We start from the raw sequence: 19,087 nt of genomic DNA on the forward strand, positions 1-19,087 counted from the left end.
GGACCAGTCCCTGGAGAAGGACATCATGCTTGGTAGAGTAGAGAGTCAGTGAAAAAGGGTAAGACCCTGAACGAGTTGGATTGACATGGTGGCTACAACAAGAGCCTCAAGCATAACAATGATTGTGAGACTTGAGCAGGACCAGAAGATGTTTTGTTCTGTTGTACGTAGGGTCAATATGAATAGGAAAGGACTCGGTGGCACCTAACAACAACAACAAGCACTGTTACAATATTTGTGACCTAGAAGTGGATTACTGTGAGAGAATAATTGTAGTTTGATCACCATAGTACAGAGCAAATAGAATTAACTACACTATATGCAGAATTTTTTTAAAGCAAAAGTCACATATTAATTGCTATTGCCAATATTATAAAGGAATAACAGCAACCTAAAAGATATACCCTAGTAAGACCAAATACTTATTTAGCTCTTGTTATTGCCGGGCATTTTTCTCGTACTATACATGTATTATCTCATTTAATCTTCATAAAAACCCTGTGTTGTAGATGTATTATTATTATCCCCATTTTACAGATAAGGAAAGGTTGCACTCTGTTCACTCCTGAATCTTCTGCATTCTTGATTTTGATATGCCACTCTGCCAAAATGTTTTTGCTAAAATCTTCAATGACCTCATTAACCAAAAGCATGTTGATTGTACTCAGCCGTTTGTGGCTTTGATGGTGTTGGCCGTCTTCAAGCCTTTTGCCCTTTGATTTGATGGAATCGCATCCTCAAGGTTTTCTCTTTTTTCTCAGTCTTCTAGTCAGCCCTTTCAATGCTTGCCCTCCCCAGGATTTTATCTTGCCTCTGTATTCCTACTCAAAGTAATAACTTTGGATGAACTCTTCAGTAGTCTTGGTTTAACTCCCTCTTTTCCATTTATAACTCCCAAAATATTTGTATCTTGCTTGGGCGTCTTTTGTAGTGCTGATTTCAATTATTTCTGCCATTTTCTGTGTCTTGGTATTTAACACAATTCTTTTGTGCCATTGAAGAAACTGCTTAAGAAACAGTCACTTCTTGCTTCCACCTTTAATCCTGCCCGTCACTCACATCACCACCTTCCTAAATTCTGCCTGTTCTTCAAGATCCTCTTCAAGTCATGTTCTGCAGCCTTTCTTAATGCTTGGTGACTGAAGTGATCACTTACCCTTTCAACAAGTGTATCAATTTGTTCTTACCACCCGTGGGGTCCTTACAGATTATTTCCTCACTTGTTTAACCACCACTCCCTGAGATAATGAATCATAAGTTTTTATCCCCCTCAGGCTGGTAGATCAGACTTTGAACATAACAACAACAAAAAAGTCATTGCTGTTGAGTCGATTCCAACTCATAGTGACCCTGTAGGACAGAGTAGAACTGCCCCATAGCATTTCCAAGGAGTGCCTGGTTGATTTGAACTGCTGACCTTTTGGTTAGCAGCTGTAGCACTTAACCACTGTGCCACCGGAGTTTCCGACTTTGAACATAAAAAAAAAAAAAAAACACATAGGAAGCCCTAAATGAATAACTTGAATGAATGAACAAATTAAGAAATGAATATTTAAGGTTGCATAGTGAAACCAATTGTTCACCTCTTTTGTAGTCATTAAATATAGTGTGGAACATCATAACGGCATTGACATGTTAGTCCATAAAAGAAGTTTGTTTATTGTTAGTTAGCGTATCCTTAGACAGCAAAATATCAATAACAGTCCAGAGATCTCAGATGTACTTCTAGTACTGTATTGTGTTGATTTCTGTATGGCTTAATCTAACATAGCACTTAATATCTACTACAAAAAAATTTGTTTCTAAAACCCTTTTGAAGGCCTAATAAAATTAACATTAGTTTCAATAATGTTAAACCACCAATTAAAATTTCTAGGTAGCATCTTTACAGAAGTAGAAAAGGAATGCTGTTAATAGAAATTGCCAGCATTTTCAAAGGAATGATAGTGATATAATGATAATAATAGTGTTAATAATACATATAATGAAATTAACTTTTTTGAGAGCTCATTTTGTGCCTGGTGTAATGATTTAGTTACAGCATCTGATTTGTTTTTTTCTCCCGAAAATTATTTATTTTGTTGTTGTTGAGAATATACACAGCAAAACATACACCAATTCAGTAGTTTCTACATGTACAATTTAGTGACATTGACCACATTCTTTGAGTTGTGCAATAATTCTTGCCCTCCTTTTCTGAATTGTTCCTCCCTCATTAACATAAACTCACTACCCCCTAAGATTCCTTTCTAGTTGCTATCGCCAATTTGATCCCATATAGATAATTCTTAGAAGAGCATAATGCTTAAGGCAGACCATTTTTTACTAGTTGAGCTAAACTATTGTTTGGTTTTAAGAAGACTTGAGGAAAAATTTTTGGCTTAAGGTTTAAAAACCATCACAAGGCAGTAGTTTCAGGGATTCATCCAACTTTCATGGCTCCAAGAAGTCTGGAGAATTTGAAATGAGAATTTGAAATTCTGTTCTGCAATTTTCCCCTTTTGTTCAGGATTCTTCTATGGAATCTTTGATCAAAATGTTCAGTAACGGTAGCCACCTGGTCTCATGACAAAGGAGGCAGTTGTTCACAGAGGCAATTAGCTACACATTCCGTATCCTCCTCTTATTCCTAACTCTCCTTGTTCCTCTGTAGTTCCTCTGTAGACCAATTGTTGTGCCTTGAATGGCTGCTTGCAGACGTTTGGGACCCTAGGCAGTATGCAACAAACTAAGAGGCAGAACAGAAGCACTAAACATGTTATTAGGCCAATTAACTGAGATATCCCATAAAACCATGACCCTAAACCTCCAAACCAAGGAACCAAATCCTGTGAAGTGTTTGTGCATAAGCAGCCTCAGCAGCTACTCTTTTTCTTTGTCGTTGTTGTAAAAATATCACATGACTTTTGCTAATTCAACTTTTTATAGGTGTACAACTTATTGACAGCAATTACAATCATGGGCTATGCAACACTGCCCTTAATCAAAGCAATTTTTCCATCAGCATTAACCCCCTTTTCCCCTTCCCTCCCACCTCTGGTAACCACTAATAAACTTTGGTTCTATGCATTTAACTTTTTTTTTATTTACTTATCTTTTTGTATAAGTGAAGTCAAACAATATTTGTCCTTTTGTGATTTCACTCAGCATAATGTCTTCAAGTTCCAGCCATACTGTAGCGTATATCAAGACTTCATTTCTCCTTCTGGCTGTAGAGTATTCCATTATATGTATGTACCACATTTTGTTTATCCATTCATCCGTTGATGGTCACTTAGGTTGTTTCCACTTTTTGGCTGTTGTGAATAGTGCTGCAATGAACATTGGCGTACAAGTCTCTGAGTCTCAGTCTTCAAGTCTTTTGGGTATGTACCTCAGAGTGGAATTCCTGGGTCATATGGTAGTTTTCTATTTTTAGTATTTTGAGGAATTGCCACACTGTTTTCCACAATGGCTGTACCATTTTATATTCCCACCAGCAATGGATAAGAGTTCCAATTTCCCCACATCCTTGCCAACATTTGTTATTTTCTGTTTTTTTTATCTTAGCCATTCTAGTGGGAGTGACATGGTATCTCCTAGTGGTTTTGACTTGCATCTGTCTGATGGCTAATGACAATGAGTGTCTTTTCATGTGTTTGGTGGCCTTTGAATGTCCTCTTTGGTGAAATGTCTATTCAAATCCTTTGCCCATTTTATGATTGGGTTATTTGTCTTTTGTGGTTAAGTTGTTGAAGTTTTATATACATTTTGGTTATTAGATTTTTGTCAGATATATGGTTTCCAAAGATATTCTCCCAGTCAGTAGCTTGTCTTTCCACTTTTTTGATAAAGTCTTTTGATGAACAAAAGTTTTTAATTTTTATGGAGTCCCATTTATTTTGTCTTTTGCTGTTTGTACTTTTGTTGTATTAGATAATCTGATACTGAAAGCTAGGCCTGACAGGTTGCCTCTGCTTGTTCTTCTAAGAATTTTATGGTTTTAGTTTGCACGTTTAGGTCCTTAATCCCTTTTGAATTTATTTTTGTGTATGGTGTGAGGCATGGTTCCTGTTTCATTTTTCTGCATGTTGAAATCCAATTTTCCCGTAATCATTTATTCAGGAGACTTTTCTTTCCCCACTGAATGGACTTAGCATCCTTGTCAAATATCGGTGTGGGTTTATTTCTGGACTCTCAATTCTATTTCATTGGCCTATGTACCTATCGTTATACCAGTACTAGGCTGTTTTGATTACTGTTGCTGTATATATGTTTTAATATAGAAGTGTCAGTCTTCCTCCTTTGTTCTTCTCTTTCACCATTGCTTTAGCTATTCGGAGCCTCTTACCATTCTGTATAAAATTGAGAATTGGTTTTTCTATTTTTGCAAAGAAGGCTGTTGGAATCTTGATCAGAATCGCATTGAATTCATAGATCACTTTGGGTAGTATTGACATCTTAACAATGGTAAGTCTTCCAACCCATGAGCATGGAAGATCTTTCCATTTATATAAGTCTTCTTTAATCTCTTTCAGCAGTGTTTTATAGTTTTCTTTGTATAAGTCCTTCATATTGCTGGTTAAATTTATTCCTAGGTATTTTATTTTCTCAGATGCTACTGTAAATGGAATTATTTCCGTAATTTCCCTGTCAGATTTCTCATTGCTCATGTATAGAATCCCAGCCGATTTTTGTTTGTTGACCTTGTACCTGGCAACTTTTCTAAATTCCTCTATTGGTTCTAGAAGTTTTCTTGTGGGACCTTGGAGTTTTCTATATATAGGATCATATTGTCCACAAATAGAGATAATTTTACTTCTTCTTTTCCAATCTGGATACCTTTTATTTCTTTTTCTTGTCTTCTTGCTCTGGTTAAGACTTCTAATACAGTATTGAATAGAAGTGGTGAAAGCAGGCACCCTTGTCTTGTTCCCAATTTCAAGTGGAAAGCTCACAGTCTTTCTGCATTAGTTGTAATGTAGTTTGTTGGCTTTTTGTGTATGCCCTGAGTCATATTGAGGAATTTCCCTTCTATTCCAGTCTTCTTTAGGGCTTTCATCAAGAAACGGTGTTGGATTTTGTCAAATGCTTTTTCTGCATCCAGACAGATGATTATGTGATTTTTATCCTTTGTTCTATTGATGTGGTGTATTATGTTGATTGGTGATTTTCTAGTGTTGAGCCATCCCTGCATTCCTGGAATAAATCCCACTTGGTCATGATTTATGACTCTTTTACTATGTTGTTGGATTCTGTTTGCTAGTATTTTGTTGAGGATTTTTGCATCTATATTGGTAAGAGATATTGGGCGGCAATTTTCTTTTCTTGTGGCATCTTTTTCTGGTTTGGGTATCAGGGTTATGGCTGCTTCATAGAATGAATTAGAGAATATTCTTTCCTTCTGTATCTTTTGGAAGAGCTTAAACAGTATTGGTGTCAGTTCTTCTCTAAATATTTGGCAGAATACCCATGAAACCATCTGGTCCAGGACTTTTTTTTGCTGGGAATTTTTTTATTATTGATTCAATCTCTTTACCTATGGGTCTGTTGAGACTTTCTATTTCCCCTTGTGTCAGTTTGTGTACACTGTGTGCTTCTAAAAATTTGTCCATTTCATCTAAGTTTTCTAGTTTCTTGCCATGCAGTTGTTCATAATATTATGTCATAATACTCTTTATTTCTATTGGGTCAGGTGTAATGTCTCCTTTTTCATTTTTTATTTTGCTTACTTCCACCTTTTATTTCTTTGTCAGTTTAGCTAAAGGTTTGTCAATTTTATTGATCTCTTCAAAAAACCAACTTCTTCTTTTATTGATTCTATTGTTTTATTGTTTTTTCTGATTTAATTTTTATGAGAAACTCTGAAAACTACATGTGTTTTAGTAAAGCATTTAGATTAAGTATATCTAGCATATAGCAAATACCTATATAGGATATGAAAATATATGAATAAATGAGTGAATAAAAAAATAAAACAAGAAGAATTCATCTTATGTATTTTCATATAAGGGCCATTGACTAAAATGAGGGGCAGTGGCTTTAATAACAAAACTTTAAAAGATATTTATGCATCTTCATATGGTTATTTCTTATACTAACCTCTGACCACATGTTAAGGACCTTGTATTGTATCATACTATTGTGAGTGCATATTTAAGATAATAAATACAGCAATCTAAAGATGTAATTTTCTGATGATCTACCTTAAGACACAGTACTTAGAGAAAGTAATAAAATAAATTTTAGTGTATATAATTTTAGAATACCAATGCTTTTGGCAGATCATTTCCAGAAAGCTTTTTAGCAAACACTTTGAAATTGAATACAGTTGAGTGCTCAAAGTGATGTCAAGTGTAAGTCAACCATGGGCTTTAGATAACCTGCCCTAATTGGTATTTTATTCAAAAATGATTGAACCTAATTTGAGTTCCTTCATAAGTGGCAGGCTATGCATGCCTGCATGGAATGAAAAAAACTTTGGTCAGGAAGCAGCATTGTTTTTGCTGGCAGTCCCAGCACGGTATGTCACAGGTCAGAGTAGATAGGCTTTTGTCCTGGATAGGTTTGAGTTGACACAATCACATCAGGTATTAATTAGTCACTTAATAGTGTCTTGTTACCAACTTTAAGATATATGTATTTTGTGACAAAAAGCTCATGTAGTTATATGATGTGATGAAGATTTTCTATGGTTATAGGCCTCTTTTGCTCCGTCCTTGATTCCAAATTCATTGAATTAGAAAAACGGAATCTTTCTTTCCATTAGTTCTACTGAGATGGCAGATATGTTCAGTGTCAGCTTATATAATCCTTAATTTATTGGCTCTGGGACTTTAAAATAGCTTCATGTGATCTTTAAGAATCAATATCGTCTGTTGAAGGTTTTGGAAACCTTTAGTTTAGAGAGGCTGCAAGACGTATGCTGATTAAGTTTTATTTCACTGCCAGTACTACAGTAAATACGTATGGTTGTTATGTTTTTATCATCTCCATTTACTATACAGAATTTAGACATAAAAAAAGATCACATGAGAGAGAAGATAAATTCCCCAAGCCTTTGTAGAGTCATTTCTCATTGTTTCTGCTTATTTTATATTTTATACAGAGGTAAAGTATGTGTATCTATTGGCTGCTAACTGAAAGGTCAGTGGTTTGAACCTAACAACTGCTGCACGGGAGAAAGATGTGGCAGCCTGCTTCTGAAAAGGTTTGCAGTCTTGGAAACCCTATGGGACAGTTCTATTCTGTTCTGCAGGGTCACTATGAGTCAGAATCAGCTTCACGGCAGTGGGTTTGGTTTTGATTTAGAGAGATATTAGTTCTTACTATTTAATAAAAGATGACCTGTCCTCTCCTGTTTAATTATTTGGAATTTGATTTGAAGTTTGTGCTCTAATTCATTTCGGCCATGTCAAAAGGCTGAAGAATAATAAGGCAATTCTTTGGATGGCTAGTATTACATGAATTTTGGATTATTGAAAATAGGAAAGCTGGAAATATAATTTACGCCATTGAATGCTTTTGTGCATAATTGGAGTTCAGTGGAAAAAAAATTAAAATCCAAAGACCTGAGGATGATGCCTCAAGGCTAAATTTAACTCTATAATTGACACCTCAATTTACACCAGAACCTCATTTTTACTGGCAAAGATAAAATGTATTAAAGTATTAAAAATGTTCTTAAGTTCATACGCTCTTAGAAAGTCTATGGTTTGATGTAATTCAATTTTTACGAAGTTTTAAAATTGGAATTATTGACAATAGACAAATAAATTAATCAGCCATTTAATAAATTTTAAATTATTTTCTATGATAGTTGAACATTTTGCATCTACTCATATATTTTGCATAATTAAAACCTAACTTGACTGTCTCAAACTCTATATTCATTTCATGGGTGAGTAATCAAGAACTGTTTTCTTTTTCCTTGTCAAGAATATATATAAATATATTATTTTTATAGTTTGCATGCTGATTAGTAAAAGACATATAGAAATATAGTCTTTTTGCTTCTTGTCTATTTTTTAAAATATTTAATCGTGTTTTAGGTGTAAGTTTACACAGCAAATTAAGTTTCCATTTAACAATTTTTATACACACTTTTCCATGACATCGGTTACAATCTTCAGTGTGTCAGCATTCTCATTATTTCCATTCTGTTTGTTCTCTTTCCATTGATCTATCTTCCTTTCGCCTCCTTGCCTTCTCATCTTTGCTTTTGGGTAAATGTTGACTGTTTGGTCTCATGTAGTTGATGGTTTAAGGGAGCACATTATTCACAGATGATATATTGTTTATTTTATAGGCCAATCTATTATTTGCCCTGAAAGGTGACCTCCAGGAGTAGCTTCAGTTCCAAGTTCAAAGGCTATCTTAGGGCCATAGTCTCAGGGATTCCTCTAGTAGCTATTGGTCCAGTAAGTCTGGCCTTTTCTAGGAATTTGAATTTTGTTCTACATTTTTCTCCCATTTTACCAGGGACCATCTGTTGTGTCCCTGAAGAGAACACTTGGTAGTGGTAGCCAGGAACAATCTAGTTCTTTTGGTCTCAGGCTAGAAGAGGCTGTGGTTCATGTAGGGTATTAGTGCTGTGGACTAGATTCTTTTCTGAGTCTGGTTTTCTTCATTCTGTTTTTCTCTAGATGAGTAGAGACCAATAGTTGTATCTGATGGCCACTTGTAAGCTTCTAAGACTGCAGACGGTACTCACCAAACTAGGATCTAGGACATTATCTTTATGAACTGTTGTTGTTAGGTGCTGTTGAGTCGGTTCCGACTCATAGCACCCCTATGTGCCACAGAACAAAACTATATTATGCCAATTGAGTCATCTATGAGACTGTGGCCCTAAGCCTTTTAACTCAGTAAACCAGTCCCACGAGGTGTTTGGATATGTCTAGAGTGTCTCCATAACTGTGCCTTCTAAGTTCTTTACTATATAAGCGAATACATATGCAGCACACATAAACATGTATGTACATATGTCTACAGATACACGTATACATGCACATGTGTACTCACAAATGCCTTCCTATACACATACATGCATGCTTATCTACCTATGTAACTACACACATATTTTTTGGTTGTTATTACTGTTGTCACAAAATTGTATATGTATTTACCATAATGGTCCCTTTTTCTTGTGTATTTCTTAGTGTCTTCATTTACCTTCAAGAAAATGAAGAAACTAAATGTCGATCGAGTTGTCAGACTTCACTCACACTTGGTGTGCCTTTCCCATCACCCAAAATAACAAGTGTCTACTATCTAGAAAACGGGAATTCCAGAACACTTAATTGTGCTCATGGGATATCTGTACATAGATCAAGAGGCAGTTGTTCAAACAAAACAAGGGGATACTGTGTGGTTTAAAGTCAGGAAAGGTGTGTGTCAGGGTTATATCCTTTCACCATGCCTATTCAATCTCTTTGCTGATCAGATAATCCGAAAGGATGGGCTGTATGAAGAATGGGGTATCAGGATTGGAAGAAAACTCATTAACAAACTGAGTTGTGCAGATGACACAACCTTGCTTGCTGAAAGTGAAGAGGGGTTGGTTGAAGCACTTACTAATGAAGATCAAACACTGTAGCCTTCAGTATGGATTACACTGCCACATAAAGAAAACAGAAGTCCTCCATTAAAAGGAGAAAATATTAAAGCTGTCAAGGATTCCATTTTACTTGGATCCACAGTCAACACCCACAGAAGCAGCAGTCAAGAAATCAAGAGACACATTGCGTTGAGTAACTGTGCTGTGAAAGGCCTCTTTAAAATGTTGAAAAGCAAAGATGTCACCTTGAAGACTAAGGTGCTCCTGACCCAAGCCATGGTATTTTCAATCTCATCTTATGCATGCGAAAGCTGGACAATGCTCAAGGAAGACTGAAGAAGAATTGATGCTGTTGAATTGTGGTGTTGGTAAAGAATGTTAAATATTCCAGGGACTGCCAAAAGAACAAACAAATCTGTCTTGGAAGAAGTAAAACCAGAATGCTCCTTAGAAGCAAGGATGACGAGACCGCGCCTTACTTTGGACATGTTGTCAGGAGGGATTAGTCCCTGGAGAAGGACATCATGCTTGGTAGATTACAGGGTCGGCAAAAAAGAGGAAGACTCTCAAGGAGACGGATTGTTACAGTGGCTACAACAGTGGGCTTAAGCAGAACAATGATTATGAGCATGGCAAATGACAGGGCAGTGTTTCGTTCTATAGTACATAGTGTCGCTATGGGTCAGAACTGACTCAACGGCACCTAACAATAACAACAACTATCTAAAAGTTATTTCCATTCCCTCCCCCTCCCATCCCTGGTAACCATCAGAGAATATTGCTTTCTGTGTGTATACCTCTTCTTGACCTTTTATAATAGTGAGACCTACAATATTTGTCCTTTTGTGATTGACTTATTTCACTCAGCATAATATCCTCCAGATTCATCCATGTTATGTTTGCTGAACTCATTTTCTTTATAGTTGTGTAGCATTCCATTGAATGCATGTATCACAATTTGTTTATCTCTTCATCTGTTGATGGGCACTTGGGTTGTTTCCATTATTTTAGCTATTGTGAATAATACTACAATGCACATAAGTGTTCCTATGTCTATTCGTGTCACTGCTGTTAGATCTCTAGGTTATATATCTAGGAGTGGGATTGTTGGATCAGAAGGTATTTCTGTTTCAAGCTTTTTGAGGAAGCCATTCTTTTTCCATAGTGGTTGTACCATTTTATAATCCCACCAGCAGTGTGTAAGAGATCCAGTCTTCCCACAACCTTGCCAGCATTCGTTGTTTTCTGTTTTTATAATCAGTGCTGTTTTCTGCAGGGGCGAGGTGGAATCTCATTGTAGTTTTGATATGCATCTCTCTGGCACTTGTTTTTTTGGGTTAATGGCTAGTGATCACAAGCATCTTTTCATGTGTTTGTTGGTCACCTGAATGTCCTCTTTGGTGAAGTGTCTTTACATGGCCTTTGCCCTTTTTTTGATTGGATTTCATGTATTTTTGTTGTTGAGTTGTCGATGTTTTCTGTATATTTTAGAGATAAGATGCTTGTCAGATATGTTGTTGCCAAAGATTTTTTCCCAGTGAGTGGGGATAATGGGCATCCTTGTCTCTTTCCTGTTTTCAAGGAGAATGCTTTCAATCTTTCTTCACTGAGAATAATTTTGGCTGTTGCTTTTGTGTATATGCTCTTAATTATATTGAGGAATTTCCCTTCTATTCCTATTTTGGTGAAAGTTTTTATCAACAAAGGGTGTTGGATTTTATCAAATGCCATTTTTGCATCCATTAAGATGATGATGGAATTGTTTTCCTTTGTTTTATTTATACGGTGAATTACGTTGATTGATTTTCTAATGTGAACCACTGTTGCATCCCTGGTATGAATTCCGGTTGATCATGATGCATTATTTTCTTTTGATATGCTGTTGAATCCTCTTGGTTAGAATTTGTTGAGAATTTTTGCGTCTATATTCAAGAAGAATATTGGCCTGTAATTTTCTTTTTTTGTGATGTCTTTGCCTGGCTTTGGCATCAGGGTTATGCTGGATTATGGAATGAATTAGAGAGAATTCTTTCCTCTTCTATGCTCTGGAATAGTTTGAGTGGAATTGATGTCAACTCTTGTCTGAATGTTTGATAGAATTCTCCAGTGAAGTCATCTGGCTGGGGCTTTTTTGTTGTTGGGAGGTTTTATTTATTTATTAATGATATCTTCAATTTCCTCTATTGTTATGGGTCTGTTCAGATATTCTACCTCTATTTGTGTTAGTTTAGGTAGGTAGTGTGTTTCTAGAAATTTGCCCATTTTTATATTTCTTGGAGTACAATATTTAATAATATTCTGTTACAATACCTTTTATCTCATTTGGTTCTGCAATAATGTCACCCATTTCATTTCTTATTTTGGATATTTGCATCTTCTCTTTTCTCTGGCCAAAGGTTTGTCAATTTTATTAATTCTCTCAAAAAACCTATTTCTAGTTTTGTTGTTTTTCTGTTTTCTATTTTAATTTATTTCTGCTCTGATCTTTGTTATTTCCTTTCTTCTGGTAACTATGGTCTTCTTTTGCTCTTCCTTTTATATTTAAGTTGTCTGGTTGTTATTTATTTTGAACCTTTCTTCTGTTTGGATGTATCCATTTATTGCTATAAATTTTCCTCTGATCACACTTTTTGCTGTGTCTCAGATGTTTTGGTTTGTTGTGTTTTCATTCTCATTTGATTCTAAGTATTTGTTAATTTTATTTTTTATTTCTTCTGTGACCAAATAGTGTTATTTAGTTCCATGTATTTAATTTTTTCCCTTATTTTTCCTGTTATTAATTTCTAGCTTTAGCTTCTTAACTATTTTTTAAACAAAATTTTATTCTACATTTTTGAGTAGAATAATGGTACCATTTAGGAATTCTTGTGCTTTTACAATGCCACCATCTAACCAATTGAAGTAATTGGTTTTTCTATAAGGTGATCCAATTGTTGGTAAAATTGTATTCTGATGTTTGAGCTAGCAAGTGTTATGAAAATGTTTGTAGATGGTAATTAGAGACAACAGTTTTATTAATATGGTTGATGGAGGTCTTACTTAGTGACTGAGCTGTTGCGATCCTGCTTGATGTTAGAAGAGCAAAACCATGTGTTGCTAATCATTAAAGCTTTTTTCTTTATTCTGTTGCTGAACACATACTTAAAAAATAGCAATAAACATACACATTTTTTTTTCCAGGACTATAGAGTGAACATCTTTCTGAGACAAAAATGGAATGATCCCAGGTTGAAGCTCCCTAGTGATTTTAGGGGCTCAGATGCACTGACAGTGGATCCTACAATGTACAAGTGTCTGTGGAAGCCTGATTTATTTTTTGCAAATGAAAAAAGTGCCAATTTTCATGATGTGACACAGGAAAATATCCTCCTCTTTATTTTTCGGGATGGAGATGTCCTGGTCAGCATGAGGTACTGTTTCATGTTTCATGTTTGTATACTTATGTTTTCCTTTTAAAACCGCTAGATCACATAGAGGTATTTAAGATGATTTCTAACACCCCTGTTCCTACTTTCAGGTTATCTATTACTCTTTCCTGCCCTTTGGACTTGACCTTGTTTCCCATGGACACACAGCGTTGCAAGATGCAACTTGAGAGCTGTATGTAAATAAGCCTATAAGTGACTATGGCAATAAAAATGCTTAAAATTTCTAGGCAATTCATTCTACTAGTATCTCAGATAACAATGGTAAAACTAATGCATGTGATTGTAAATAGTCATTAGAATAATTTTTTTAGGGAAATTATGGTTATTCGTTTACTATCTTGCTTTGTGTTAAGATAGACAAACCCTTTTTGTACTAGTCTTTGATGTCAATTCAGTTGATGTAGGTGTACATTTCTAACTTACTTACAACTACCATCCTCATTTTAATTAGTAATACAGGCAAGGTAAAGGAGAATATGGTACCCTAAATTAAGTAACTTTTATGATGCTAAAAGTCATATTTTCATAGTAGAAAATTTGAAAAATATCCGCTGTATCCTACCAAGCAGTCATTGTCTTTGGATGTATAGAAAAAGTGTTTTTCCAAATTGTATTTTTTATGTTTTTATGACTATATATCTTTAGTTTATAAGAGATGAACTAGATTACTAATTTTAATTATTTATCTATAAAGCAGATATATTAATTAATTTGCTATTATGCTCATCTTTTGAAAATAGAATAGGAAACAAACCTTGAAAAATTAGCACCAATGTTATAAGGGATCTTTAGCCTAAATATCTATATACCATGAGCTAAGTCTACAAACAGTGAAGCATAATATCTTGTAAAATGTCTTGTACATGCTTACTAGATGGTATAATTTCTTACCTAGTGGACTTTTGTTGTTTTTCAAAACCTTGCTGAAAAGGATCCTAAATTTTAACAGTATTTTTTGCCTTCTACCTATAAAGTGAGAGTTTGCATGAGTGTATGTTTGTGTGTGTGTTGTGTATACACATATATACATGAGTGTATGTGGTTGTATATATTACATTCCAACATCTAATTCTACTACCAGATGCACTGAAGTATTGCTTTGAAAAACGCACACTAGAGTTGGACAGTGGACCATCATATGCTGTAAAATCCTATCGGATCATTACGTTGTAGCTGCGTGACCTAAGCAAAATGTGTACTTCAGGATGCTAAAGGCTGCTGTAAGGATGTGTATTTGAGGGATGGTTTCTTGCTCTTCTATGGTAATACAGCTCCTGTAGAACAGTTATTGCCTAGAATAGTTTTCAAAAAGAATTTTACATAGCATATTACGGCAACGGCTTATTGCACTACTATAAATATACATTTGGAAAGCTAACCACTTGTTTGTAACTTTTTTATTAGTGGCAATTTAGAATTTCGATATAGAGAAATGGACTACTGCCTGTGACAAGATAGGATTTTACCTATTTGAAATAAGCTGATTATTTTAACTCGTCTTTTTTTTTTTTTTTTTTTTTCTTTATGGTCTATAACTCTTGTGGTAATATTTTCATTAGTAGCCATAGAATTTTACCTCTTTATATTTTCTTAGCAATGATTTAGTATAAAGAGTCCCTATTTTTGTCATTTTTTGCTGTGTTTAATATTTGTATATTAAAAGATTAAGAAAGCATTTTAAAAATTACCTATATTTCAGACTAACATTTTTATTTATAATTTATTTTTATTTATAGTTGGTTACACAACTGATGATTTACGGTTTATCTGGCAGTCAGGGGATCCTGTTCAGTTAGAAAAAATTGCCTTGCCTCAATTTGATATTAAAAAGGAAGATATTGAATATGGGAACTGTACAAAATACTATAAAGGCACTGGTAAGTAATATTCTTTAAATTAAACAGAGCTAAGTCCTATTTCAGAGATTCATTTTTTAATATTAATATATGCTAAAGGCAGAGAAAAAGAAAACTAATTAAAATAAGTTCACTATTTCTAACTAGTTGATATTTGCGCATATATACTTAAATCTTTTATAGAGTTGAAATTCACTAACATTTTTTGAACTTTTCATCACTGGATATTTATGCTTTTCTTATGTTATCCTGGTAGCAAGAGATTTTAATTTTTTTTATTTTCGGAACCTGAGCCCTCCCAGGCGTCTCCCAGGCTTTCTTAGATGTTGAGAAGAAATTCTTCTTTTGGCAAGATTTAATTTTGGGTCAAACATTATAGATATGGACAACATCGTCCATGTATATATACCCAGAGGATTTGGGGCAGTTTTTAGATGGTAGTTGACCCATATTCTTAATTTTATAAGAAACATTGAGTGTGAAGCAACTGATCATCAGTAAATATTACTTTTAAAAATCTTCTTGACCTGTGTCAGACAATAGCCAATTCTGAAAAGCAGAACAAATTGACCTCATTCATTAAATTCCATCAAGCTTTTGCAGAAATGAAAGCACAGTACTCATTACTTAATACTGTCATAATATGATCAGTATTCAACCTTTGCGTCTTTACTGCTAAAAAAAAAAACCTGGTAGTTATAGGTTATTAAGAGTCTTGAACATTAAATATAGTGTTGTTTAACTTAGTAATAATAAGTAAAAATGATGATTGAGTTTTGATTGTTACATTAATAATCAATTCAGTGTATAAATTACCACACAGTGTAATTCAGTAACACCGAAGCAAATCACGACAAAGATATTCAGGAATAGATATACTGAAAGTTTAGGTTGAGTGTAATATTTATGTTGACCTTGCAATGGTAAAAATATATAGTGTAAATGTACAGCATTTAGAAAGATCTGATGTTTGAACTAAAATGCCTCCAAGGTGACATCATCAAGGGCCAAAATATAATTTAAAACATTCCTGCTGATATTAAAAATAAAAGATAGGCTGAATATTTGGATATTTACAGTGACATAATAAAGGCATCACTAGGCAACTGGGAGATAAAGTTAGTATAAGCGTCTGTTGTGTTTGCCTTCAGATACATTAACATATATAAAATACATGAAGCCCTGTTGGCCCAGTGGTTAAGAGCTATGGTTGCTAACCAATAGGTAAGCAGTTCGAATCCATCAGCTGTTCCTTGGAAACTCTATGGGGCAGTTCTACTCTGTCCTGTAGGGTTGTTATGGGTCAGAATCGACTTGATGGCTATGAATTTTTGGTGTACATATTTTTTGGGGGGGTGTTTATATATATCCTTTTCTAGAGCTTGTAATTTTATAGTTTATTGAGACAAGAGAGATAACAATCAAATACTCACACACTGGTAAAAGAATTCTCAACTTTTTAAAAAGTACAAACAGAGTTCTTAAAAATATGACCATCAAAGTACTCAGTGAGTACTTTGGATACATAGTTGTTCGATATGGAAGTGATCTTACTGATATTTCTGAGCCAGCTCCCTTATTTAACACATAAAATAACTGAGGCCCAGGCTTGCCGAGTGACTTATTGAATGTCACCAGTCAAGTTAGTGTCAGCCACGGGAACCAATTTAGTGTTCCTCCTCCCCTGTGTGCTCCTCACTCAAGAAGATTGACTGTAATTTTTAGGGATTTTTACAGCTCACTTGGTAATGAAAACATAATCTTGAAACCAGAACTTCTTTTTAGATTCTTGTTTAGGAACACATACTTAGTAGCTGACATTTTGAGTACTTGCTATGTGTTAGGCATTGGCTTAGTAAATGTTTTACAGGAATTGTATCATTTAATCTTCACAGAAATCCTTTAAATTAAGTATTTTCATTGTCCCCTTTTAAGGAAGCAAAGAAATTAAGTAACTTACCCACAGCCGTACTGTTACTAAGCTCTGGCACTGGAATAGTAAGTCTAAAACCGGAGATGTTGCTACGCTGCCTGTGGAGTCCTGTTATATATGGAAAATAATTACCAATATGTTTAACATTTACAAATGAGTAGTCTGTAAACTGATTTTAGAAATTCGATATAGACCCAACTGAAGTTTTAAACTTCATCTAGAGATGAAAGTAATTTCAGAAATTATAAAAAATTAGTAAAATCATTTATTTCATTTAGAAATAAAAGTAATTTTATTTCTAATTTCACGTAATAGCATAAAATGATATAGGACTGAAATCCTGGAGGGTGATCATTTATTTATTTTTACTTTTAAGCCTGTGTTTTAAAAATCTCCATCTGAGAACTCAGCAGTAACTAAACAACAGGTTCCCTCCCTTTAAAGAGCTATGTTCTAGATTCCTTGTGGTAAATAAGTAAACAAACAATGTGTGTAATTTGTTTTAAGTCTAATAAAGAAAGAAGAAGGAGCGTTGTGTTAAAGAGGACTTGTGGGTTTACTCAAGAGTTATAATATGTAAAGTTCCCCCCAGTGGTATTTTTTGTTATCATAAAAATCATTGTTATCTCATTAGCTACAGAAAATAACAAAAAACTCTGTGAACATAATATTTATCGGGCACTTACTATGTTTCAGGTACTTTATTAGCATTTACGTGAATCATCATATGAATATAAGTAAAACATTTTAAATGTTTGGATAATACTTAGAAATCTCATCGGAAAATCCGCAAATTGAAAATATATGGAATGCCTAAGAATAAAATAGTGGAGAAGGTATATAAAACCAAACAAACCAAACCCGTTGCCGTCGAGATGATTTCAACTCATAGTGACAAATGATGACCAACATTTTCTTTAATTCTGTGGAAATAATGACTCAGCTTAACTTCATTAAAAATTATGCTTTTCTATGATTGTGGAAATTGTGACAGTGGAGAATGTATAAAAAAACAAGCCTTCAAAAATGCTTAAATTGGAAACCCAAGTGAGTAATAATGAAATAAAATCTAACAGGAAATAGAAGGTAAATTGAATGTGCCCAATGAACATTTATATCAATTAGCTGCCCACCTGTCTCTCGTAAATGTAACAGTACTGAAAAAAGATCAAGAAGTATTTCTCATAAAAGTTTATAGAGAAAATCACTACAATAATCAAGCATGTATTTTACTGCTAAATGCATCCAAGGCTCCCAAAGCTCCCCTAGTGGGTGCCCCATAAAAGGCAAGTGTTTGAAAGCTGCCTTAGAACACAGGACTCATGCTGTTTAGGCTGTCACTTACACATCACTGGATGGATAGAAAAATTCATTATAATGTGAGCAACTTTATGGTAATTGCTATAAGATTTGTCACAGCTGAGGCTACCTAGAAATGGGTAATTTGTTTAGGAGCACATACGTTGTGTTCTCCATTTCCTATGCACTATGGACATCCGATAACATACAATTAACTTGAGTAAGTGATGGACATCCGATAACATACCATTAACTTGAGTAAGTGATGCTCTTAGTAAGTGAAGTTTTTCAAAACCACTTTTGGGAAACACCGTGAACTCCTTAGTTGCAGCAGTTGGAGTTTCCAAAGACTGTACTTTGGAAATATTGCACGATTGTTAGTTGCAGACACATGTTCTTGTTGGTCCAGGCAGGAAGTTGAATGTCAAGGAACAGAAAAAAAGATAAATTTTTTTCATCGTTTTGCCTTTTATAACTTTAGAAAACTTTTCAATGATTTAAATGAATTATGTAGCTTTGATGAAATTGAAATAAACACGGGAAACTCCTCCACTTCTTGTTTGTTATGTAACAAGGATATATGTGACATAATTTGGAATTTACTTCAGTTCAAATCAATTAATTGTTTTTGTTACTTATGAGCCCTAGTACCTTTCTAATTTCTTAGAGGTAGCTATGATTATAATTTACACTGGAAGAAAGGATGAACTTCTAACCTTACTTATTTGATGAGAGGATGTGAATAGTCATTCATTTATTCAGCACTTACCAAGACACTATTGTGTGCAAGTACTGCTCTAGGTATCATTTGGGAGTAAATATTAAGATTATTCTAGTGTCAAAAGTATATATGTATATTCTTCACAATAAGGGAAAATAAGTAAATACTACTTGTAACCTATAAAATAGTAAGAAAGTAACATTGCCTTTTTCTCTGTAATTATTTGTATACTGGTCATTCAACCATTCATTTATTTGTTTCAACATCTTTTAAATAATTATGTACAGCTTAGTCTGAACACAAAGGAAGGTA

General features: G+C 34.3%; 1 protein-coding gene across 1 annotated transcript in view; it reads left to right on the plus strand.

Moving 5' to 3' along the window:
• The window catches only part of GLRB (glycine receptor beta), a 144,228-nt gene that overhangs the window by 90,434 nt on the left and 34,707 nt on the right, over positions 1-19,087 (plus strand). The window contains exons 4-6 of the mRNA XM_003418498.4: positions 12,719-12,948; positions 13,056-13,138; positions 14,703-14,843. Of these exons, the coding sequence (XP_003418546.2) occupies positions 12,719-12,948; positions 13,056-13,138; positions 14,703-14,843 (454 nt within the window). The remainder of the gene's footprint in view (positions 1-12,718; positions 12,949-13,055; positions 13,139-14,702; positions 14,844-19,087) is intronic.

Source organism: Loxodonta africana, chromosome 13 (assembly GCF_030014295.1).
Source record: "Loxodonta africana isolate mLoxAfr1 chromosome 13, mLoxAfr1.hap2, whole genome shotgun sequence".
Classification (NCBI taxonomy): Eukaryota; Metazoa; Chordata; class Mammalia; order Proboscidea; family Elephantidae; genus Loxodonta; species Loxodonta africana.